This window comes from Larimichthys crocea, chromosome XIII (genome assembly GCF_000972845.2).
Source record: "Larimichthys crocea isolate SSNF chromosome XIII, L_crocea_2.0, whole genome shotgun sequence".
In the NCBI taxonomy this organism is placed as follows: Eukaryota; Metazoa; Chordata; class Actinopteri; family Sciaenidae; genus Larimichthys; species Larimichthys crocea.
The window spans coordinates 42541379-42566224 of NC_040023.1; the positions used below are offsets into that span (position 1 = coordinate 42541379).

Consider the following 24846-nt stretch of genomic DNA (forward strand, 5'->3'; position numbering starts at 1 on the left):
ATCTGCAGAAGTGAGGGTGATTTTAGAAAGAAAGAAAGAAAGACAGAATGAAAGAAAGAATAAAAGAAAGAAAGAAAGAAAGAAAGAAAGAAAGAAAGAAAGAAAGAAAGAATCAGTTTATCTATCCTTAAGATGCAGGATCTATTCATTCCATTTATACAATAAACCATCTTAAATAAAATACTTTTGAGACATTCGCTTTAATTACTACTAGGTAATTACTAGTGGGAACAAACACGAGGCTATGGAGGCTTCCAAGCGCCAACATTTATGAACGTTAATGATCATTGCCATAATGAATTGATGTTACTTCCTCAAGCAACAGCGCTTTACATTTTCACCTAATGAAAAACAGGTCAGTGTTGAGTACATCTACAAAGGTCACTAAACACCCAAAGAGATTTATTTGTGGATAGTAAGACCTGCATGTTAGGATGTTAGGACTTGCACTCAGTTTGCACTCATTACATGGTTATTGTGGCCAAAAATAATTCACAACAATATCACAATATCAAAAATAGAGAAATGTTGCTCTCAGTCAAATTCAAAATGTTATGCACATTAAGTATTAGCATCACAATATACGTGAGCCACCAAAGTGAAATAAGTCATGGAGAGTTTTGGATGGAATATATTACTGTATATTATTGGATTGATCAGTCAGTGTGTAAGCATGGCTTTAAAGGTGCAGCTGGTAAAAGAATTTGAATTACTTTATATACTCCTAAGTAGCTAATTATTTAAAAAAATATATCATGAATTACTCAAATAATGCAGCAATTACTCAATTAATTAATTTGACTAAATTATATATATTTGTATTATTTAACTTTATTTAACCAGATAAAAAAAAAACCCATTGAGATCAAGACCTCTTTCACAAGGGTGACCTGGCCAAGAAAGGCAGCAGCACACGTCATAACAATCAAGACAGACGAAGAACAACAACAAACAAGCAGCAAAGAACCAAACACAAAAACATTAAAATATTAAAATACTAAGTGCGAGTAAATAGGCAAATGCAGTGCACAAGTTATAGATACAGTAACAAATTAAGAACATAGGCACTGTTCATAAGATTTCCATTGACGGTTTCTTAAAGTAGAGCGGAAAGCTTCCAATGAAACACGTTCTGATATTGTTAGTAAGATAGTAGATAATAAAAAACTATAGTCATATCCCTACAGGTGCAGTGAATGCACTTTAGTTTCTACAGATATTCTGAATTCTTTTTTCATCAATGCTCTTCTGCAATATATATTTAATCGATGTTTTAAACATTTAAGTTTGATCTACTAGTGCGGCACAGCAAATTACGCATGCGCAGAACGGGCTCCCAGGCTTCTAACTGGCGCATGCGCAGTTACAAATCCCCAGAACGAGCAGCGGTAGCTCAGGTCAGTTAGTCCAGTCAGCAGTCATCCACGCATCTATCTATATTCCCTTTTCTTAAATTAGCCACATTAAGCTTCGCGATACCGCCCCCAATTTCAGCGTCGGTACGGAGCCGCCAGGCCGGGACAGAGACGGAGAGAGAGGCCTCGGCCATGGAAGCGCTCGGACCCGGTAAGACGTTTAAGAAAATAGAAAAGGAGCGACGAGCGGGGAGAGCGAGCCGTGTGTGGGGCGCGTGTGCGCAAATGCGTCGCTTCACTGGGGGCCGCGGCTGCAGCGAGGCCTCGACGAGCTGACGGGAAAACAAACCGAGGCCCAGCCTGTGTCTGTGTACGTGTGTGTGTGACTTTATTTACACCGAGCGGAAGCCACGTTTTCTATTTGTACGACGAAGGTTGGTGTTTTTTCACGGTTTTCCAGTAATGTCTGCGCGGTTTTATTTCTGTGGAGCACGCACAGCCCGTCGTGTCGGTGCTGGCATTGTGTGAGTGGGGATTTAACTAGGACCTTCCTTCCTCCTTCCTTCCGCGTCGTAGTGTGTTTACGTTCATGTTTGTTCACGGTGTGTTTCTTTCTGGCGACAAAACTACGACCTCATTTCGACAGCGAGATCACAAATCGTGTCGAAATGTGTCAAAATATGCCTCCTGTATCAATTCTGCATTTCTGCTAAACCATCTAAATTTGTACCATCGCCATCAGGAACAGTGCGTTTCTGTGGGCTGCCCGCGTCCAAGATGACAGCCATGGGTGGAAAACAAGAGAAATGCCAATAAAACACACGTTGCTGGCGGTAAATGAGCACATATGCGTGCTCCGTGTCTCGTTATTTAGAGGTTTTCTGCGTGTGTGAGGGAACAGCAGGGATGGATGGCGCTTTTATCGATCAGATCTGCTGGTCACCTCCATATTATTCATCTCCTATATGATAACAAAGGCACTTATTTTACAGCATGCGGAGAAAAAAGCCGCCACACACCTGCACAGCCGGGGATGGATTGGATTTGAATTATCGCAACATGAAATGTGTGTTTACCTCGTTTTTTCCTCTTTATTTTGTCTGTGAAATGCACCTTTATTTCCACGAGGAACTGAATGCAGCTTGCAGAACTCAAAATGATCCTTTTTCTTTTTTTTTGTGACAGTCCGCACACACTGTCCACATGCTCTGGAAGAAAGGTGGTGACATTAGGAACACCTCAATGCATTATTTAAGGAGGACGTTTGCTCATGTTTGAAATAAATGTTAGACAGATGCACAGTGCTGTGTGAGGGTCCACGGGAATGTTTGAGACAACAATATTGTGCAGCCATCCACAGGGGTGTGTGTGTGTGTGTGTGAGAGAGAGAGAGTTAAGACCACCCTATTGTCACACATAATGAGTGCAAACCATCAGGTTTTTATCAATATGGACAGGAGCTGCTGTATTTTCTAATTCATCTGATACCTAAGATTAGCACATATCTGCTGAATTCTTCAGATAGTATGAGTATTTAATGAATATTTTCCCTGCAAAGTGAAGTGATCAAGAGATTAAGGGGGTTATGGAATGTGGTTTTTGTGTCCAGAACCAATGCTGGACCTTTTTTACAATTTTGTTACACTCTGGCCTCTACTAGGATGCATTTTAATAAAAACTAATGTACAAAACATTATTTTTTTAGAATGGCTAACAGTTTGAAGTGACTGCAGTCAATCATCTGCAAAGTAACACAAGCACCATGCTGTATTACAGCAAGCTAAACCCACATGGAAGCATAGTGATCACATTGCATTTTTGAATTCGTTTTTTTTCTGTTGAAGTGGTGTTTCGATACAAACTGAAGCCGTGACATAAATGCATAGATTGTCACAGGAAAGATGTAAATAGAAGCGGCCATGCAGGCGGATGACAATATTTCACGGTAGGTGGCGAGAACTGAGGCAAACATGAGATTAGTCCAGTTGAAAATGAAACTTGATCAAGAAATTCATGATAAAATCTCTGAATATAGAGAGGCAGGGCTATGTATTTGGGAGTGTTTGATAATTTCAGCATGAGCCTTTACACAGATTTAGGTATGTGTGTTAAACAGCTGTATTGCCGTGTTGTCATAAAGTGCACCCCTTGGCCGTTTGTGGCCAATGAAGCTGGACTGCACAGGTAAAAATCAGAACAAATATTGCATAATTTGTTGTCTGAACTCGCCACTTAAAGTCAAAATAATTAGCTCCTGAAGCAACAGCTAAGACTGAAACCTCTGCACTGATGGCTGGATATTTCCTCCTTGTGAATGGTCTTTCTCAGCACTTCTGGTTTTCCACAGTCCACTATAGTACCTTTTTAATCCAGGTGATTTGCAGGTGTGGGCGTCAGCGCGCTCCCCGCTCAGTGGCGTTAGTCTCTGACTCATCACAGGCCGAGCCATCATCCTCATACTTAGCTTAAGCCCAGCTGTCTCTCTGCTTGATCACACTGTGGTTACCAGGGACATGCATAGCATTAGTCGGCTCTAGAGTGCACAAGTAGCAAACCCCTCTCTGCAGATGTGAATAAACTGCACGCAATATAATGGCTCTTAAATGTTGAAAGAGCAAAGAGAGAAATCAGCGGAATAGAACAGGCGGGCAGTTATCTTTGTGCTGTGTTGTGTTGTTCTTTGAAGATGCTTCTGGTCAGTTTGGATCCAAGCAGAACGACATGCCACATAAGGATCAGAAAGACTTTTTGTCCTCCAGCACACCTGACATTTTCTGCACCAGGGAAAACTAATTTCACTTCCTCTGTGACTCAAAGTAGACACAGCTCTGTCTCACACAGAAGCATGAAATTATGGAGAGAGGTTGTTTAAATTGAGGTCTAAATGCCACCTTTTGATAAGTCTGTAGAGTCTCTTAATGTGACATGTAGCTCTATTTTTAATGTTTTATTTATTTTTTTCGTCAAGTGATTCATAGACTATTCAGTTCAAGACTTGAATAATTCATGGCATAGCTGCACATAAAATGTAGAATGTTGTTAATAAACATCAAAATATGCTTCATTCATGCACTTACTGAGAGAGCAATTAAAGAAGTTTGTCTTGCAGATGGACGCAGTGTTCTAATATCTGTGTATATGTGATGTTTGTTTTTTTTGTTTTTTTTCTCCATCTCGTGGCACTAAAATATTCTTGTTGAGACGATTGTAGGCCAAATGTATTTTTTCACAGAGGTAATACAAAACTGAAGTGACCCAACATTTACCCGGAGCGTTACTCTAGTTCCTTGTTTCCAAAAAAGATTCAAGAGATTTATTGTCATTTGCAAGTAAGAACACATACAGCAATGCTGTTGGTTTTTGCTTTTTGATCTTGTTTTGGTGTCATTTGGTTAGAGCTGAAATGATGAGCTGAATAGTAAATGGAAGAAAAGCGAGTTAAACATTGTCTGGTTTCACCTTCCTTTATGAGAGGAAATACCTTTTCTTTTTCATGTCAGTGAAAACTAAATCCGTTTTAGACTGTTGGTCGAGGAACACAAGACATTTGAAGTCTCCTTGGACTTGTGATTTGAGAATGTGTCCTTTCATTTTGATGCATTGATGGTTTAATCAAAGTAATCCTGAGTTGCAGCCTTACATTCAGTGTCTTCTCCACTGTTTGTTCTTTCAGTTCAATCAACTGCATTTCTATTTCTTTTTTTAACTTGTTGCCATCTTGGTTGCACACACAAACTAACCTGAGACGTTGTTGAATGAAGAAAAACAACAAATCCAATCAGCGGTACAAGTTAGAAACTCATTTCGAGCTGGAACGACCGGTCTCTTCATCTGCTAGTTGATTGACAGACAGGTAATCTGCAAATGTTTTGCTAATCAAATCATTTGAGCGAAACTCTTCTTCACTCCAGTTTCTCAGTTCTGAGAATTAGCTGATTTTCTTTGTCATGTTATAATGAACAGGATATCTTTGGAGTTTTGGCTGTTGGTCAGACAAACAAACCATTTAAAGACATCAACATAGACTCATGAATTGTTCCCAGACTGAACAATTAAAAAAATAATTAATTAATTGATAATGTAAATAATAGCTTATTATGCTTGGACTTGCAGTTGGTGGTGTTGACTGACTGTTAGTGGACAGGTTGTGGAGAGAAGGATGGCTTCATGCATTTCATTTTGAGACACACATCTACAGCGAGTGTAGTAGTGTGGCAGCTGAGGAGGCTATATATAGGCACAGCTCTGTTTTTGGTGAAAGTGAAAGAGGAAGACCTCGAACTCACCGCGCCTCTCACACATGGAGCACAACTCTTTCTGTTAGTATGTGCAGAGTACAGGCAGCTCTGATAGTTGTTTCGTGTCCCCCTGGGCTCAGAAGGTCATAAAAAGTCTGGCAATTTAGTAGTCTTAAATATCTCTGAGCAAAACTCCTAAAATTTTCTGTGTTCTGCTTTTCCAATTTGAGGATTTGCTGCTTTTGTTTATTTTTTTTTTCTTTTTTGTCCTTGTGGACTGCATTTTTGGTGTTTGGCCTGTTGGTCCAACATGTTTTAATCTCTTCTAATATTTTCTAAAAGATTGTCATTGTCTTTCCTTATTAGACTTCAAGTCTGTCTTATCTCATTGATATTAAAGTAATCAATAGTTGAAGCCGTAGTATGATCATAAAATAATATTCCATGTTCCTTACTGAACACTGCATGTATTTGTCTTGTGAAGGGTGGGCCCTGTATTTGTCTTCCCAGACGTGTTCATTTTTGTGGCCATTCTTTGACTCGTCGTATTGAACAGAATTGGATTCTATGTTTTTGTCCACCCTCATGTATGTTTCATAGAGGATGTGATGTCATGTAGACACATTTTCCTTCTTGTAAAACTTTCTGTACATGACATCAACACAACATGCTAAAATGGAGACATTAATGCATGCACTTGATTTACTATTGAACTGCAGTGGTTGTGATGCCAAATGTAAAATGACACGTACAATGTTGAGCTTGCAGCACAGCGCAGAACACTTGGTATACTTGGAATATATTTATTTTTTGTTGCCAGCAGTAACAAGGCCAGTAGGACAAAGTAGAGTGAATCACCAGATGATTTTAATCCAAGTCGTGACAAAGAAAAGCAGAAATGCAATAAACTGCTTTTTTTTTTTTTTTTTTTAGTTCAAAATGTATCACTAAACATGGTCTAGAAAACCTGGAAGATGTTCTCATCAAGCTAGTTTATATGTATGAAGGGGGAGGAGGAGGTTATTTGGGGCCCAGGCTGGACGAGGGCATGTTGGGAAGCATGTTTTCAGGAAGCGTTTGGGAGGGTCCCGATTGTCCGTGCTCTCGCGCTTCACTTGCTAACTGGAGCGTGTGTGTGCATGGAGTTCAAGAGGACCCCCGCAGTCTCTTAGCTGTCAGTTGACAAAAGCATTACGCAGCCTCCTCTAACCTCCTTCAGTACCACTGACTGAATGGTATTTTAACTCAGTTTATACATGTATTTTTGTCAGTCTCAGAATTCAGAGCATAGATACACGTGATGCGTTTCCTCTTTGAGTATTTTGCAGAAGCTCTTGTTTAGCCAGCAGTGTCAGTGTCAATGAGCAGTGCTGATGTGTGAGATGGATGGTGTGTCATTATCAGCTTCACTTGAAGCCCAGTGACTTACGCGTGCAAAGCATTGTGTTCCTCACCTGTGTTGTGTACATGCACCATATACTGCACATCGTGTATGTAAGTGAGATGCATGTGTGTGGCGTGTACTGTGTGTAACGGTAATCCCAGACTCTGTGTGGCACCCCTCCATATGGCCCTGCTGCTGTCTGTCTGAGAGGAGCTCTGTCTTTGTCTCGGCTTGAGGGGTGGGCGCCCTCTGTGTCTGGGTGGAGCTGGGGAGTGGGCTGAAGGATAATTGGAGGTCATTGTTTCGCCAGCCCCTTGTTGACCCATGTAGGTCAGGGGGCAGAGTTACGGATCAATCAAAACATGTATGTGGGTCTTTGGGGCTATTTCAGTGCATTCAAGCAGGTGTCACTGATGAGATGGTTTGCAACAAGCTTGGCGTTATGCCGCACATCCATCTTTAAAATGTGACATGTAATGATGCCACACACACAGACTTGCTGTCGCCACCTTTTGTTCACATTTAAGAGAAATGCTTTATTTGAAGCTCAGTTGATGAAGAATCAAAACATTTCTGGTAAATTAAAGAAAGAAGAAATTGACTAATGTATGATTTCAACTTTTTTTTAAAATGTAAAATGGTGATTTGCTTGTCAAAAACATCAGTAAACTCATGTTCTCTCTTCTCTCTCCAGGCCCGCCCGCCCCTACCTCTCTGTTTCAGCCTCCACGGCGTCCCGGCCTTGGCACGGTGGGAAAACCCATCCGGCTCCTTGCCAACCACTTCCAGGTGCAGATTCCCAAGATTGATGTCTATCACTATGATATCGACATCAAGCCTGAGAAACGGCCTCGAAGGGTCAACAGGTAAATCTACAGACTAGGGATGCACCGAAAATTCGGCCACCGAAATTTTTCGCCCGAAAATGGCCCAAAAGTGCATTTCAGCTTTCGGTGAAGTGGCCGAATAGTAAGGCCGAATAGTGGCGTGAGGCAATTGATGCAATGAAGCAACGTGCGCTGTGATCTGGCCACGGTTGCGGATTCTTTTCTCATTCACACACAATAAACCCACGATGCAGGATATAGGAAAAACACAGGCAAGAAATACATCATACACTGCTCTTTAGCGGAGCTATATACTTCTCTCTGCATTACAGAGTCTCACACATGCGAGGTGCGTTCCTGACTGTCGGAATGACTATGATGCGTTTATGAACGTGGGAAAAATTTAAATTCACCAGAAATATAATAAAACTAATTGTATTTCTTTCAAGAACAAATTAACAGTGATTAAAACAAAATGGGCTTTCTAACAATATAAATGAAATAATATTTATACTAACTGGAAATTCTACTGGAATATTTGAAGGATATTAAATAAACATTCACTTTCTTTGAAAAAAACATGTCTACAAATTTATTCTAGGCTATTTATGCAATAGTAAAAAAAATAGTGAAAAATTTAACAACCACATTTCATATTTGGTTTCGGTATTCAGCCAACCATTTAATTTTTTTTCGGTTTCGGACGAAAATTTTCATTTCGGTGCATCCCTACTACAGACGGGTTTTAAATGCAGACGGGAATGGACGTCATTCTCCAACAGGCAAGAATTATTAGATACAAGTAAAGAAGGTGGTTTATTTTAGTTTGTCCTGTTACTGTCTTCCAGGGAAGTGGTGGACACCATGGTGCGGCACTTCAAGATGCAGATCTTTGGAGACCGACAGCCTGGTTACGATGGGAAGAGGAACATGTACACAGCACATCCACTGCCAATTGGGAGAGACAGGGTTGGTATTTCAAACACTAGACCTGTCTGTCATCAGCATGGACGCACAAAAATTTGTGTTTTTAAAAGTTTTGCATTTAATCGTGAACAGTAGGGCTGCACGATATGGCCTGTAACCAATATCTCGATATTTTTAAGCTATATCGCGATACACGATATATATCTCGATATTTTTGTTGTTGTTGTTGTTTTGTATTATTTCTAATAAATAATAATGTCATTATTACCTTGATAGCATTGTAATTGCTCAGAATCAATGTAGAACAGTAGATTTACACTTGCTGTATGAGACACACCTCTTTTTATAGCATTTTAACACTTGTCATATTTTTTATGAATTTTTAATATATTTCATAATGTACATATGAGCACTGAAGCAGTGCAGGATCATACTTGGCTTATGAAACACACTTTTTTAAATCAAATTTTAACCATTCTTCATATTTTATAAATAAACCTTTAATAAATTTAACACCCACGTCTTATTTTGAAAACCGGAAGTGTCCACACGCTGCAGTAAGCTAGCGCTGACTTTCCCAGTTTTCTCAAAGTATTTGACATAAAGTCGGCAATAAGGACGCACTTGAAAATATTGGAGCAGCTGACGTGACCACGCGAAAACGAGAGACGGCTGGCGTGACCGCAGTTGTTTTTCTTCGGAACCAAGTCGTCCGTCTCCATCTTCAATTAACTCGCTTGTGCTCTTCACTTCTCTCCTCACCTGATACAAAAAGTACGCATGCGCGCAGGGGATTTTTCTGGGTGGGCGGGGCAGTGTGCTGCGTGCTGTGAGCAGCACCAGGAGTGAGTGACACAGACAAAACTCCGAGAATTACATGCTGACGACTTAAAACATTTACGTGACAAGTACTCGATGGTCGCGATATAGTCATTTCATACATCTCACGTAGAACAAGCCGCGATATATCGAGTATATTCGATATATCGCCCACCCCTAGTGAACAGTATTATGTTTTCCAAGTTTTTACTCCTGTTGGCTCTGCATGGCTGTACCAATGTAATCTTGTTTTAATACTAACTCATATTTTATTGTTTCAAAGTTGAATTGATTTGTCAATAAATTGTTTCAGTCTACTTTGCCCTTAAGTATTTATCAATTAATCTCTCCCTGTCACCTGTTCTTCAATCCCTCTACCCTCATCTTTTGTTTCTGTCTCTCCTCTGTCCTCTTCCCCTTCTCCTGTGTCCGCATCTCCCCCTCTTTGTCTTCAGGTGGATCTGGAGGTGACTCTGCCGGGTGAGGGGAAAGATCAGACGTTCAAGGTGTCTCTGCAGTGGGTGTCAGTGGTCAGTCTTCAGATGCTGCTGGAAGCCCTGTCAGGCCACCTTAACGAGGTCCCGGAAGACTCTGTTCAGGCTCTGGATGTCATTACACGGCATCTGCCTTCCATGAGGTACTGAAAATCTTTTACAAACACACCACCCACATCTGTTCATAATGATTGCTTTTCATCTTTTATTTGTCTGTATTTCTTCATTTCCTGCTGTCTTGTCTTCCTGATTAAATCACATTACACAATCTAGTTGTTGTTTAGTACAGTAAGAACTGAGCCACAGGCCGTTGCCTGCGTCATATACCTGTGTCCATCTCTGAGTGGATTTTTAAATCTGTGGACTATTTGGATATCACGTCACAGAAATAATGTGACTGTACTGTGATGAGGAATCAGTTCACTGCACTCTGTTATACCAAACCTCTTTATGTTGCTATTGATAACTCTGTGTGGGTTTATACTATTTCCCAGAATGTTTTTGACACACAGATCATTGAGTGCACATTTCCAGACACACTTGTTAACTTCAGTGTTTTATGTACACAGGTATACTCCAGTGGGGCGCTCGTTTTTCTCCCCTCCGGAGGGCTACTACCATCCTCTGGGCGGAGGCAGGGAGGTGTGGTTTGGTTTCCATCAGTCAGTTCGTCCTGCCATGTGGAACATGATGCTCAACATCGATGGTAAGACCTCAGTGATACAAACCTGAATGCCGTGGTTTGTTTAAACTGATATATGGTTCTACCTGTGCAGTGTTCTGTGTCTGACCGACTGAATAATGTTATCCATCATTGCTCTACCCAGCAGGATTTCATGCATTTGTAAAGCCCACTGTTCAGCTACTGTTTCCTAATATGTCTGGATGGCAACAGACAGATTGTTTAGTACATACATCTTAATTGTGAATTTTATTTTTTTTTAAGCTACATCTAAAAAAAAAACAAAAAACACAAGATCGTCTAGCTAAACCAAGTTGAACATGGGAAACTTTTCCCACACTTTATTTCTGCTCTTAACCCCACTCTGGTTCTATATTATCTATACTACATCTTCTCTTTTTTTTCATGTTTTAGGCCTGAACACCAGTTAAGTCAGTTGAAATTGTAAAACTCTATTTCACAAGGCCTTTCTGCACTAAAGCCAGTTCCTGAATCTAAAAGTGAAGTGGTAGTTGAGGTATCCTCTTTACACCAACATTTAAAAACACCTCTTATTCTATGAAGCTAAGACAGAGACTCACTGTCATCATTTATAAAAACACGAGGTGTTAATTGGACTGAAATGGTTTGCATAGTACGTTTGTTTGTGCCTACTCATTTGACTGAGTTGGCTTGTTTGTAATTGTTTTATGCAACTGATTTGCTGAATAATGTCACATGTTCTACTCCTTAGTGTCGGCGACAGCTTTCTATCGTGCTCAGCCTGTGATAGAGTTCATGTGCGAGGTGCTGGATATACAGAACATCAACGAACAGACCAAACCACTGACTGATTCACAGCGTGTCAAATTTACTAAGGAAATAAGAGGTGAGTACTCCATATCACACACACACACACACACACACACACACACACACACACACACTATACCAACATTTATCGGTAAAGCAGGCAGCATTAACAGCCATACACACATAATATACACAACATCTGTGACTCACTGTATATCAAATTACACTAGATCACACTAAGGTGTGGGCCTACATGTTTGTTTTTATGCAGCGTGTGAGAACTAAAGAATGTACACCCACTACTGACATGTAACTATACTTTATACCCATCACTGACACAGAGACTCAGACAGAGACGCACACACACTCGGTGACAGAGACGCACACACAGACAGAGACAGACACGCACACACAGAGTTGGAGACAAAGCAGACAAATATTTCTATTTGCTGAGCCTCCCCTGAAATGCTCAGGTGCCCCCCTGGGGAGGCTCACCTCCTGCTTTTAAAGCCTCTGACCTATGGCACTGCTGAACACTTGTTCTAAACCTCATGGTAACAAAAGACTGTTTCTGTCTGGGTGAATCTCTTGGACATGTTTTATGATTTCAGACAGCCTAAATATTCTGCACAGATCTCCTGAATAGTACTGTGCTTTTTTTCATAGAATCATTTCATAAAAAAACTCTATTCAAGCTGCTCCAGTCTCTGTGTATCTGAAATAATAGAAATAAAGACGAGCAAAGAACCACAGAATTAACATTGTAGGAGTGACTAACATTTTTCGAGTTTGATGTCCTTTTGAACCAGACAGTGTGGAGCGGAATTTCAAGTGCACATCTCTCCTTAGAATCTTCTTTTGGTTTGTGTTGTTGAGTTGTGACAAACGTGTAAAGGGGTAACTGCAGAGAGCTGAAACACACAGAGTACACAGTCAGCATTTATCACAGTCAAAAAACTACATATAAACAGAAGCGTACACTTCCAACCAGCTAAACTTAATGATACCAAAATCTTTGAAATTGCAGTAGAGAAAATGTCCTTCATGTGAATCTGTAACAATTCTTTCAGGCTTGAAAGTTGAGGTCACACACTGTGGTCAAATGAAGAGGAAGTACCGTGTGTGCAATGTAACACGCCGACCTGCCAGTCACCAAACGTACGTGGCACTCACTCATCAGTTTGTTTATCCTCATGTGACGTACCAGAACGTGATGGCTTTGTAAAAAAACGATGAATTCAACATAGTTGTGTTTTTAAATACTCACATGGCCACATTTGCCATTTATTCTCAGGTTCCCCCTACAGCTTGAGAACGGCCAAGCCATGGAGTGCACAGTAGCTCAGTATTTCAAGCAGAAGTACAATCTGCAGCTCAAGTATCCACATTTACCCTGCCTGCAAGTAGGCCAAGAACAGAAGCACACTTACCTTCCCCTGGAGGTGAGAAAGAAACTGTTTTGATGCTTAAATATCATTTTAGTTTAGACAAAATGGTTTTCTTCATTTATTTATTTTTAAAATGTGCTTTTGTTGCTTTATCTGACTGATTTTTGTTTGTTTCTGCTCTGTAGGTCTGTAATATTGTAGCAGGCCAACGCTGCATCAAGAAACTGACAGATAACCAGACATCCACCATGATCAAAGCTACAGCTCGCTCAGCCCCCGACAGACAGGAAGAGATCAGCAGACTGGTAAGTGCTGTTTGCCACCTCTGGTGAGAGTGAGAAAAGCAACTGGAGCTGCTCGCTAATTGGTTGATTTTTCATGTTGTTTTTTAGTGGCCGCTACTGCTCTGAACACCGTCTTTTCTATAGGGAGAAAGATTAACTGGAGTACAACTCAGCATTTCAGCTTTTTAAATGTTCTTTCCCATTTTTATCTGATTCTGTTTTCCTCTCCTGTAACCACTTTTACTCTCTCCTCCTTCCCCAGGTCAAAAGCAACAGCATGGTCGGGGGCCCGGACCCTTACCTGAAGGAATTTGGCATTGTTGTGCACAATGACATGACAGAGGTGACAGGACGTGTTCTCCCAGCACCCATGCTGCAGTATGGGGGCCGGGTGAGTACAGACACAGGGAGGGACTGTGGCAGGGTGAGTACTGAGCAGGGGTCGCACTCTGGGGGGGCGCACGCCTGACTGGGACTGCACAGGGTTGGAGGGGCATCACAGAGTGAATGCTGGGACATGTGGGGAAGATCCAGGTTGAACAGTGGATTTCTGATGAAATCATTTGTCTAAAATAACGACTGTTCTAGTTTGTGCTCTTTACTGAAGGATATAGAGTTGCAAAGCTGAAGGAGGTATTCTGGTTGCCATTGGTCACAGAAGAAAAGCCCCATTCATTTTCTCCACACAATCTTAGGTGACTCACAGTTGGATCACTTCTGTGGCTCGGATGGTCACCACATTCCACCACATTGAGTCATCAGTACAAAAGATGAACTGTATTAAAAAATATCTGGTTTCTTTAAAAAGAAAGCTACAGGTACAAACCTGGGTACATAAAGACAAATGAACCACGACTCCCATCATGCATTTCTGTAACATCTGTCTCTATTATTACACTGTAATCTTAGCTTTTCCACAATCAATGAACTCACTTTTTAATTGTGGTTAATTTAACTGAATTCAGTGACTACTTTGTTTTCTTCTTAAATTGTATACAGCTTTCATTTGTGCCTCTTAATGGCTGCTTCTCCACAGAAGCTGAGGTTCATGGGTATGAGTATTTAGAGCCATGCCAAGCTGATGTACAAGACATGGTTTCTCTGAAATTTTGTAATAATTGAAGTCACTTGGGGGGCGTGCACAGAACCAGAGACTCCTCAGATTTTGCAGCTCTAGTTCATTTAACTGCTGCTGTTGATTCATGTGTTCACTAGTTGCACTATTCAAATATAAAATGACTGTAAAACCTGGAACTTTGCCCCATGTTTTAATCCTACAGTGTATCTCTGCAGTCTGAAGTGCATCCCTTTTGAAATACTGATGCAGCTTCTCTGTATGTAAATATTACAGTGGAGGTAGATGAAGGCTTCATTTTGCATTTAGTCTCTGTGTTAGTGGAGGAATAGAGATGAAGAGTAAGTCATTGCAGACTGCCGTGATTCACCCACTGAATCTCAAATCAGCTGTTTACAGAGATCTGATTGGAAGCTCCAGATCTGTTTGGGTTTGAATGGTAATATTTGTCTAACTGGTCAACAGAAGATGTAACTCTGAGCATTTATGCACAGAAAATCTGTGTTTACCCACTTTTTTTTGCCTTTTTGTCTGGTGTAAGAGGCTGATTTGGGATTCAGGGAAGTGTAAGGGGGGAAGAATGAAGATGGTGCCACAGGAGGACGATAAGACTCGTAATCACCCAGCATTAACATGAAAGCAGTCCAAAAGAATCAGAAAATAAAATCACAGATTTTAAAATGTCTGAAAATGAAGAGGTTAATATAAATAAATACCACAGGTGCTGGAATACAACACCCCTCTTCAGAGGCAGAGTTCAATGACTGTGTTAAGATCACATGAAACTTTAATGATGTCTGTGAGGAAATTGGTTCAGTGTATTTCCCTTTTACAATTGTTCTTCAGAAAACTGCAGCATATTGTTACTTAGTTTAAAGCCAAGTTTAAATCCATTTTATTGGCTTCCTCAACTATACATTGGTTGATTTATCCAAGATCTTATTACAATACTCTTTTCTTAAAGGCTTGGCCACTTCTGGAACTGCTGTGATATTGAGCCTGATCGGCCTCCAGTGAAATGAATGAATGAAATACACACACCTTTATTTTGAAATGGCATGCTGATATTGGTGGACATAAAGTTGCATCCACATATTGACAGAAACCAAAACAAATCCTCTCTGATGTGACTGCATGTTCAACACGTGAGATGGGAATAGTCTATTTTCTGATTCTTGATTTTTAACTACGCTGTTTAAATCTTCAAACTTTAATCATGTTTAAGACTTCTTTGAGACAATCTTTTAACGAGATGGACACACTCTGAACTTTTCTTGGCACACCACTCAAGTAGTTCATTGTGGTCACTTGTTTAGGAGAATAAAAGCCCTAATGGCCTATAGCAAACCTTGTTACCTTAATTGAAAGCCACTGCCTTTTTGAATTTGAATTCACAACCACTCTCAAAGTGGGCGCACTCACCTAATGATGCGTCTTTGAATAGATACACTACTCTTGTTCATGTCAGGACTCCTGATATAGGAAGCTGAGGATTTCTCTGTTCTCTCAGTGCTCGATGGACTTCGACTGTCTGCGTCTGGTGCAGATGAATACTTAATGCACAGAAACACAGAACATCATTATACAATAAAAGGAATGAAACTATGAAACCATTTTCACTGTGTGTGTAGAATATTGAACAGGCAGTCCGGGGATTTAATGCATGCAATATATGTAATATGTAATACTAAGTGTGGGTTGGGTTGTACTATCTATTGTATTGGCTCATCCAATCGGGGGGTTGACTAAGAGAGTAGGGACTCTCTCCGCAGAACAAAACTGTGGCCACGCCCAACCAGGGCGTGTGGGACATGAGAGGAAAGCAGTTCTACGCCGGCATTGAAATCAAGGTTTGGGCCGTGGCCTGCTTCGCTCCACAGAAACAGTGTCGAGAGGACCTGCTCAAGTGAGTCACGGCACATCAGCTGTTGTTGTGTTTGGTTTCACTCAGAAATGTTCTTGAGGAAGATGAAGAAAAGAAACTCTGTGTCTGTTGGTCAGTCAGTCCAGCACTTTGGATGGACTGGCTCAAATTTGTTGAAACATTCCCGGTTGTCAGATGTGTCCCACTGACTTTTCCTCTTGCTCCACCCTGAGGTCGACATTTATAGTTTTAATTGACCAACAATTATTGCATGGATTGTCATAAAATGTGATGCAGACATTCATGTCCTCCTCAGCATGGATTGTAATTACTTTAATTAAAGCATATTTTAAATTTGTCCTGGACTTGACTTGTGATCAAATACCTACAAAATTACATTCCAATCAGCCTCAGCTGTATTTTGTGTTAGTGTTAATTAGCAAATGTTAGCATGAAAGACCAAACTAAAACGGTGAACAGCCTCCCAAAGCTGTCAGTGAGGTGTTGAGGTTAGACCTGTGTTGTGTTGTGTTGTGTATTCTACTGAGCTCTGAGTGTTTCATGGTTTTCAACAGGAGCTTCACTGACCAGCTTCGAAAAATCTCCAAGGATGCTGGCATGCCCATTCAAGGCCAGCCATGTTTCTGTAAATACGCCCAAGGAGCAGACAGCGTGGAGCCCATGTTCAAACACCTCAAGATGTCTTATGTTGGTCTGCAGCTGATTGTGGTCATCCTTCCTGGCAAAACACCAGTCTATGGTAAGAATTCTAACATATTGTATACATATATTTATATTGTTTTTTTTAATACTTGATATTTTGAACCTAATATTGTCATGCACCAATAACACCCAGACAAATTCCTGGAATGTGAAAATCTGCTTGGCAATACACCCGAGTTGGAATTTTATAAGGGGGGGGGTAAAGTGTTTTAGATATGAGGATGGTAAAGAATGTTTTACAGGTAATGAGTCAGTTTTTAAACAGTAAGTGTGATCTTGATCTTTGGTGTCTGTTTTTGTCTCCAGCTGAGGTAAAGCGGGTTGGCGACACTCTCCTTGGCATGGCAACCCAGTGTGTGCAGGTGAAGAACGTAGTGAAGACGTCCCCTCAGACCCTCTCCAACCTGTGCCTCAAGATCAACGCCAAGCTGGGAGGCATCAACAACGTCCTGGTGCCTCATCAGAGGTCCGCATGGATTTAGTTATTTCTTCATTGCAGTCCACATGGGAGTCTGGAATGCTTCTTGGCTTTGAATGTTGTGGATTGGTCAGATGTTTCTGAGTGCAGATAGTCCTGTGGTAATCATGTGGTAAAGAGCAATTCAGGTTTTAGCCATGCTCTGCATCATTTTCACAGAAATGTCGCTTTTCTAGGAATTGATTTTATCTGGTGTTTAAATAATGTGAAGATTAAATGTTTGATAATATTCAGATCTTTTTTCTTACATCATTTTTTATTTATTTATTTTTTTTCTTTCATAGTCATGCTGTTCACAGAAGCTGAATAAGAAATCCAATGTAAAATCTTTTCTTTTTTTCGTTTGTGTGTCTTGTTCGGGAGTGCAGGCCCTCTGTGTTCCAGCAGCCTGTCATCTTCCTGGGAGCGGATGTCACACATCCACCAGCGGGTGATGGGAAGAAGCCGTCCATTGCAGCTGTGGTGGGCAGCATGGATGGTCACCCCAGCCGTTACTGCGCCACAGTGCGAGTCCAGACATCTAGGCAGGACATGTCGCAGGTAACAGCTGTGTGTACATTTTTCTATTTTCAGAAATTGAGCAATTCCTTACTTAAAATAGGTCTGTGTCGAAGACTGATCCACCCTCCTTTCTTTGTCTGTCTCTAGGAGCAACTCTTCAGCCAGGAGGTAATCCAAGATCTGACCAACATGGTGCGGGAGCTGCTCATCCAGTTCTACAAGTCCACACGCTTCAAGCCCACACGAATCATCTATTATCGTGGCGGCGTGTCAGAGGGACAGATGAAACAGGTGAGAGATTAGTGGTATTAGTGGCAGAGTTTAACAGTTATTTCCATGCTTATCTCCATCTTATTTCTGCCATATTTCTGGCATGCGAGTCCCACGTGTGATGTGCAAGGCAGGAATGATGACTGTGATTCATAATGAGAGGAGGAAACTGGGAATAAAAAGAAGAAACAAGACACCTTAAGTGTGTGTGTGTGTGTGTGTGTGTGTGTGTGTGTGTGTGTGTGTGTGTGTGTGTGTGTGTGTCCGTCCTTTTTGTTGTATCAGGTCGCGTGGCCGGAGCTGATAGCCATCAGGAAGGCCTGTATCAGTCTGGAGGAAGATTACAGGCCGGGCATCACCTACATAGTCGTTCAGAAACGTCACCACACTCGCCTCTTCTGCTCTGACAAAGCTGAGAGGGTCAGTAGGAGTTCACTCTGGTATTTTCATTGTGTACAATTCTGTATGTACAAAGTCTTGACACTGACTGATCACCCCCTGCAGGTTGGGAAGAGCGGTAATGTCCCAGCAGGCACCACGGTGGACAGCACCATCACACACCCATCCGAGTTCGACTTCTACCTGTGCAGCCATGCTGGGATTCAGGTGAGGGATACTCACTCACACACTTGACATAGATGAGATATTTAATGAGAAATAAGAAGCAGCTATGCTTTGCTCACTTCACTTCACTTCACTTCACTTCACCAAGTATTGTTTGCAGTTTTGACATGCTGGATGGTTTTGGCACATTTACACACAAAATAAAAATGATGGTTATTTCACTGTTAATTGTCTTCAGGGGTACGGTAATTTTGCTCTGTGGTCGCCATGGTAATGATGCTTAATGACAGTGACTGTGTGACTTGGATGCTTCTTTGACCCATCAGATGGTTTGGCTTTTATTTAAAGTGACAGGCTACCCACAAACTGTCCAATTGAAAACACTTGTCGCCTGTAAATTGAAATGATGCCTGTAAAATGTGGAAGCAGACACTTGCAGCGGTCTGAGCACAAAACAGTTATTGGATCCTGCTGTCCACTTTGCTCAGGAGTGGAGAACTGTTCTGTCATAGATCTCATACTGACATATTGTGTCTGAAGAGAACTATAGCTGGAGTTACAAGCCTAAAAATGTGTAAAGTTGTCGCTGAGTAAATATAGTCTGCTTCATCACGGCTTTACATGAAATGATCAGGACAGTATTGACTATGTTATATTCTGTCTCACCTCAGGGAACCAGTCGTCCCTCCCACTACCATGTCCTGTGGGATGACAACTGTTTCACTGCCGATGAACTGCAGCTCCTCACCTACCAGCTGTGCCACACCTATGTCCGCTGCACACGTTCCGTCTCCATCCCAGCACCGGCCTACTATGCCAGACTAGTGGCTTTCAGAGCCCGCTATCACCTGGTGGACAAAGACCATGACAGGTGAGGCGGCCCTGGCTGTGCTTGATTTGGAATAAACCCACAGGGTGTGTGATAGCATTTTAAAATGCCTTCACTGAGCGGCCCAGGATGGATAGTTGTAGTTAAAATGTGCAGAAGTTTTCTGACTTACTATGAGATAGATGACAAGTAGAGAAGCACAAACCACGTACCCGCAGAACACTGCTCCTGGTTCTTGATGAGACGTTTTTTTCTTGACGGTCAAAGTAACCTTGTCTCTCCCTGTCTTGCAGTGCTGAAGGCAGCCACGTGTCTGGTCAAAGTAACGGCCGGGACCCCCAGGCGTTGGCCAAGGCAGTTCAGATCCACTATGATACCCAGCACACCATGTACTTCGCCTGAACTATCAAGCACGTCAGCCAGTCCACCCGTGGATTCCCTTTCTTTCAGTCTTTTTATCTCTTATTTGCCAGTCTCTCTCTTTCTCTCTCTCTCTCCTTGTAGTCTGTCTCTTTCTCTTCACACTCACTCTACTAATTTTCTGAATCTGCACCAAAGCGGCTCTTGGACCGGGGAAATCTGCTGTGTCCCGATGTCCAGCAGCTTTTTATTTCAAGGAACAACCTCCAACCAGCGTTCCCAATCGAGCCGCCTTTCAAACCAGCAATCCAGCGCAGTGAAACCTGAGCGTTTCCAGTGCGCAAAAGAAAAAAACAAACAAAACATACACACATACTACAAGTTGAGCCATTATTTTGAGTTTGTTTTTTCTATTTGAATGTCTGCAGTCTTGTGTTTATAAGATACACTGAGCAAGGGAGTGGATTGGCACGGTCTGTGTCAGCGCAGCTCTTTAGCTCTCCCAGCTAAGCAGGACTCTTATCTACTTTTACCTCAAAGCCCCTTTGGGCAAAATCTGTCACACGGTCTTGGGTTTATTGGGTGGTGGGGAGGGAACTCTACAGGAAAAGAGATGGAGGGGAGTCGACCTTTTGAGAATGAGATATATATATATATACATATATATCTAATATACATATATATTTTTCCTTTTTATGAGCGTGTGTTAACTTTTTCTCCTTTACCGTCTTTTACAAGCGAGGTGACCTGGGTGTCATGCCCATTACTACTTTCCTCCCATCTTAGGTGTGTGTGTGTGTGTGTGTGTGTGTCTGTGTTTCTTTATGGGTGTGTGTGTGTACGTGTGCTGCTGTATGGGTGTGTGCATGTGTGTTTCATGGCAGGCCACTGAATTGTAAAGGGAAATCAAGGAGATAACTGCTGTAAATGCCTCAGATTTGTTGTTTTTATATTCACACATACAGTACATATAAGCATATATTTACATCTATAGAGCAACTTTGAGACATATGACTTAAAACAGGCCTCATAGAGGCTGGTGTGGGTATTTGTAGCAGTCCTGACTCACTTGTGAATTGAAATGCTTTGAATTACATTTTGAACATGTGCGTTAGCTTAGCTGCTGGTACAGGATGGCTGGGATTTGCACGTGTGGGAGCTTGCTCCTCTGTGCCTCAAACATCACTGAATCCCAGAAAGAGTAGTTTGACCCATTTCAAGTGGTGAGTGAGGTCAGGTCTGACGTGTAGCAGTAGTAACCGTGGTCTGGCCTGTGACTGGCTCAGCATTGGGACCTGTTGAATGGCTGAAGGCATTAAACGCAGAGTATGGTCTTATCAGCTTTCTGTGTGAAAAGCAGGATCTTATTTTTCTTTGGACCTGATTATCTGAAAGATTATATGATGACACGGCTGGACGTTGCTTTTCTTATTTTTGTTTTCTTTTTGTAGTAGTTTAAAGGGCCGGAAACCAACGTAGTTTTTTTTAGGTCTCCTTTGCTAATACTGGCCAATTCATTGCACTGACCCGGGACGCTAGGCAAGCAACAGAGGGCACTCTCAATCTCTCGTACCTTTATGCATTTATACATACGAATCAACAAAGCAGATTTGTAAAAGTTTAATATAAGATGTTTTGTGGTTATCTTTAAAAAAAACTGTTGTTTAGAATTAGTAGTTTACCATTGATGTTGTTGTTGTTGTTATCGTTGTTGTCAATGTTGTTACTATTGTGATGAAATTTTACGGTTGGCAGCAAAGCCAGTTATATAGTTACTAGTGCGACTTCAGGAATAGACTTCAGTTGTTGAGCTGCAGGTTAAGCGGTTAGAGCTTTGGGTTGGACATTTTTTTTGTAGCATTCTGGTTCAGGGTGAGATGACATAGGCCCCAGGATGGATGGATTCATGCTTCCTTTGTAGGTTCAGATGTGAGTACAATTTTTAGTGGCAGGTTTGAAGGGTTTGTGTAGCACTCTGACTAGTAGAACAGCTGGTGTGGGTTGGTTTGGATCAGATAGATGGAGACAATCAGGGATTGTAATCAGAGTGAACCTAGATTAAGCAATTTCTTTAAAAAGCGGTCTGCGATAGGCAATGAGTTGAATTTTTAGACTTTTTAAAAATGGTTTCTATTACTCTGTGTGTATTTGAAGTATACCCATCTTAAAGTCTCTGCTATTTGACGGTGTTTGTTTCATATTTTTATGCATTTTTAACACTGGATTAAATAAATCGACAATAAGCATAAGCACTGCCCATGGACCCCCTGTACAAACACTCAGCAAACTGGTTACCATGGAAACAGTAGTGACATCAGTGCTGTGGTGACGGTTGCACAAGTGGTGCCCCCTGGTGTTGCGATTGGTCAAAGATGTAGGACATAGGGTGGTGGAGAAACAGTCGACGTGCACGCCTCATCAGGGGGGGACAGCTCAGTGGAAGCCCTTTTGTAATAAACCGCCCGTAAAGCAGCAGGTTTACTATGAATGAGTTTGAGCACCTGCCTGTTGAAGGCGTGGGCGTTGGCATTGGCTAGGAGCAGAGAGGTGGGAAATGAGGACAGGGGTGGGGGGTGGGGGGGATTGGGAGGGTGTTGTCCAGGCATTGCATGCAATAAGTTTTACTCTTTGTTTAAAGGGGGCAGATGAGTTTTAAAACGTGCACTAGTTTTGTCAAGCCAAGTGGGCTGTGATTGAATATTCATCTGGCATCTCAAACGGGGAAAGATTTTGATGTTTTTATTTTTTATCCTCTACAATATTTGATCATTAAACTCCAGTCAGATAGACTCCCTGGTTGTAACATGACATTGCAAAGCAATATTAACCCAGCTCTAGTTTTCAAATGTGGAAAAACAAAGCTATAATTCTACTCATCGTGGTTGTCGGTCTACACTTGTAATTGTGTGTCTGTACTTTTAATTTTTTAATTTTTAGTTAATTTTATTTGCTTGTATCAATCAGTGGGAATGTGCATTTGGTGGAATAGTTAAGTAGGCTGTAGACAATTTTCTTTCAAGTAACAAAATGTAGACTTTGCTCGCCTGCATGCCAGAGTATTGTCCTTTTTAAAAAAGAAAAGAGAAAAAAAAAAAGCAAAACATTTTTTGGAATCATATTTATTATGAGAAATAAAAAATATAAACGCTTTTTTTTTTTTTTTTTGGGTAAATGTTAATCAATTTAGTGGGACTGTTTTAGGCTAGCAATATTTGTCCAGTCTCTCTAAGATGCATTTTAAAGATTCCTACATAAAAAGTGAGTAATTTGGAAGGTACACTGTTTTGGGGGCGGGGGGGTCGAGCTCTTTGCATTGTGTTCAAATTCAAACGAGGTACTTTCTTCAAACGTGGACCTGTTAAAGACCTGACCTCCCTTCTCTCTGCCAGGACACTGCAGTGAGCATCCATTTTGGCTCCTGGTTCCTGGTTTGTACCTGTGGCCACACCTCTTGGTGGGGGGGAGGGGGCTCTCCTGTCTCCATGGCAACTCTGCTGACCCCTCACAAATGCACTTCCTCTTTGTGAAGGGGTCCCCATGGCATCAGCGGAGCAGGATTAGCTCTTTTTAACCTTTTTAAAAAACAATCCATAGTTCTTTCTGTGCCCCGATAGAAAGAGAGCATGAATTATTTTTCAATTCCTCTCACTTTGATATATTGTTATATCTTAACGGATTTGTAATTTGACATTGTGTATTGTGTATTTTAATTTTATGATTTTTCCTTTTTGGGGGTTTGTTATAGCTCTGCTCTGTTTCTTTTTTCTGCTAGTGGTCTCTGAAGCTGTGTGTGGTGTCTAATAGCAATAAGAATCATAGAATTGGAACATTGCAATTTAGTGAATGGAACGTTCTGATTCTGTGAATGAACTGAGCCCCTTCTGACCAGTTTTAGAGGGCGGGGCATGTTCTAGCCCCACCCCCAGCAGAGGGCCATTCACTCGCTGTTATTGCTATTATGTGACATGTTCAAATCTTTTTCTTTTTTTTCTTTTTTTTTTTTTTTTTAGCCTGCAGGGAATTCTTGTGTTAATGTGCAAAGTAATAAATTGGTATTTTATGCCTATAACATCGCTGGTGTGTTCTCGTCATTGATGACTGATGTTGAATTAACCAATTAACAATGAGGTCTGCATGTATTTTGTCACTAGATGGCATTCTTTACCAAGTTAAAGAGCATCACACGATCACTGAGAGCAGTGAAACATTCATGATGTGTCCATTTCCTCACCTTGATGGTCATTTAAGAACGGTTGAGTGAGGCACGCACATATGAAGTTCTAAGTTGTTAGCCATGAGTTGACATGCACGCAATGCAAAAGACATTAATCTTCACATGGAGTGTGAGCTGAGGATCTGTGGATTTGTGGCTCAGTACAAGTAAAACTTGTTGCTGATCTGTGCAGCAGCCTGAACTATAAATGCATAATTTGTAATGCTGAAAGGTTGACGAGCGAAACAAAGGAATGTTCTTGACTGTACTTTGATGATAAATGTCTTAAGTCACTAACCAACCTGCTGAATTCACATAGCACAAATGATCCTCTTACATGTCCGTCAGAGGGTTAGCAGCAGTGCACTTACAGTGAGAAACCTGAGAGCTCTCCTTACCTTCACACACAACACGTCATTCATGCATCACACAATATAAACTGGTGAAATACAAGAGCCAGTGTCTGTAGATGGCTGAATGTCGGGCCTGTTCAAAAAGCAGAATGAGTTAAATCCAGTAAAATGTTTTATCTTGAATCTGCATTTATCCATAGATTTACTAAAGTCATAACGTGATTTTCAAAAATAATTTCTCACTCAGTCTTTCCATGAACTGTGGATACAATGCTGCAGCTGCTGTGTGAGCACCTCCCTGCCTTCCTGGTGCCTCAGGTAAAAGAGGTCATGGTGTCAGCTGCTGTGATCTCTGGGACAAGCAGTGTTGAACTTTACAATAATTCTGGTGTATTTGTTTGTAAAATGTCATTACATTGGAACGCC

General features: G+C 41.3%; 1 protein-coding gene across 7 annotated transcripts; it reads left to right on the plus strand.

Moving 5' to 3' along the window:
* Positions 1-1358: 1358 nt before the first annotated feature.
* Positions 1359-23923, plus strand: ago4 (argonaute RISC component 4). Of its 7 annotated transcripts, none has more exons than XM_010734072.3 (19): positions 1359-1566; positions 7672-7843; positions 8653-8773; positions 10006-10187; positions 10614-10750; positions 11460-11594; positions 12589-12676; positions 12813-12960; positions 13092-13211; positions 13453-13614; positions 16023-16171; positions 16705-16889; positions 17159-17318; positions 17699-17879; positions 17979-18122; positions 18387-18521; positions 18606-18707; positions 19337-19536; positions 19788-23923. In XM_010734072.3, the coding sequence occupies exons 1-19, from the start codon at positions 1548-1550 to the stop codon at positions 19894-19896; spliced, it is 2649 nt and encodes an 882-aa protein (XP_010732374.1). In that variant the 5' UTR covers positions 1359-1547; the 3' UTR covers positions 19897-23923. The 7 variants fall into 7 exon arrangements, with proteins under 7 accessions (XP_010732374.1, XP_010732375.1, XP_010732377.1 ...); XM_010734073.3 differs by having other exon boundaries at positions 17699-17870; XM_010734075.3 differs by having other exon boundaries at positions 16038-16171; positions 17699-17870.
* The last annotated feature ends 923 nt before the right edge of the window (positions 23924-24846 follow it).

Bases quoted from the DNA above. Each gene is read 5' to 3' on its own strand.
- ago4 (XM_010734072.3), top strand. The intron at 10,751-11,459 runs GTAAGACCTCAG...TCTACTCCTTAG, and splicing joins CATGATGCTCAACATCGATG to TGTCGGCGACAGCTTTCTAT. The intron at 17,319-17,698 runs GTCCGCATGGAT...TCGGGAGTGCAG, and splicing joins GTCCTGGTGCCTCATCAGAG to GCCCTCTGTGTTCCAGCAGC.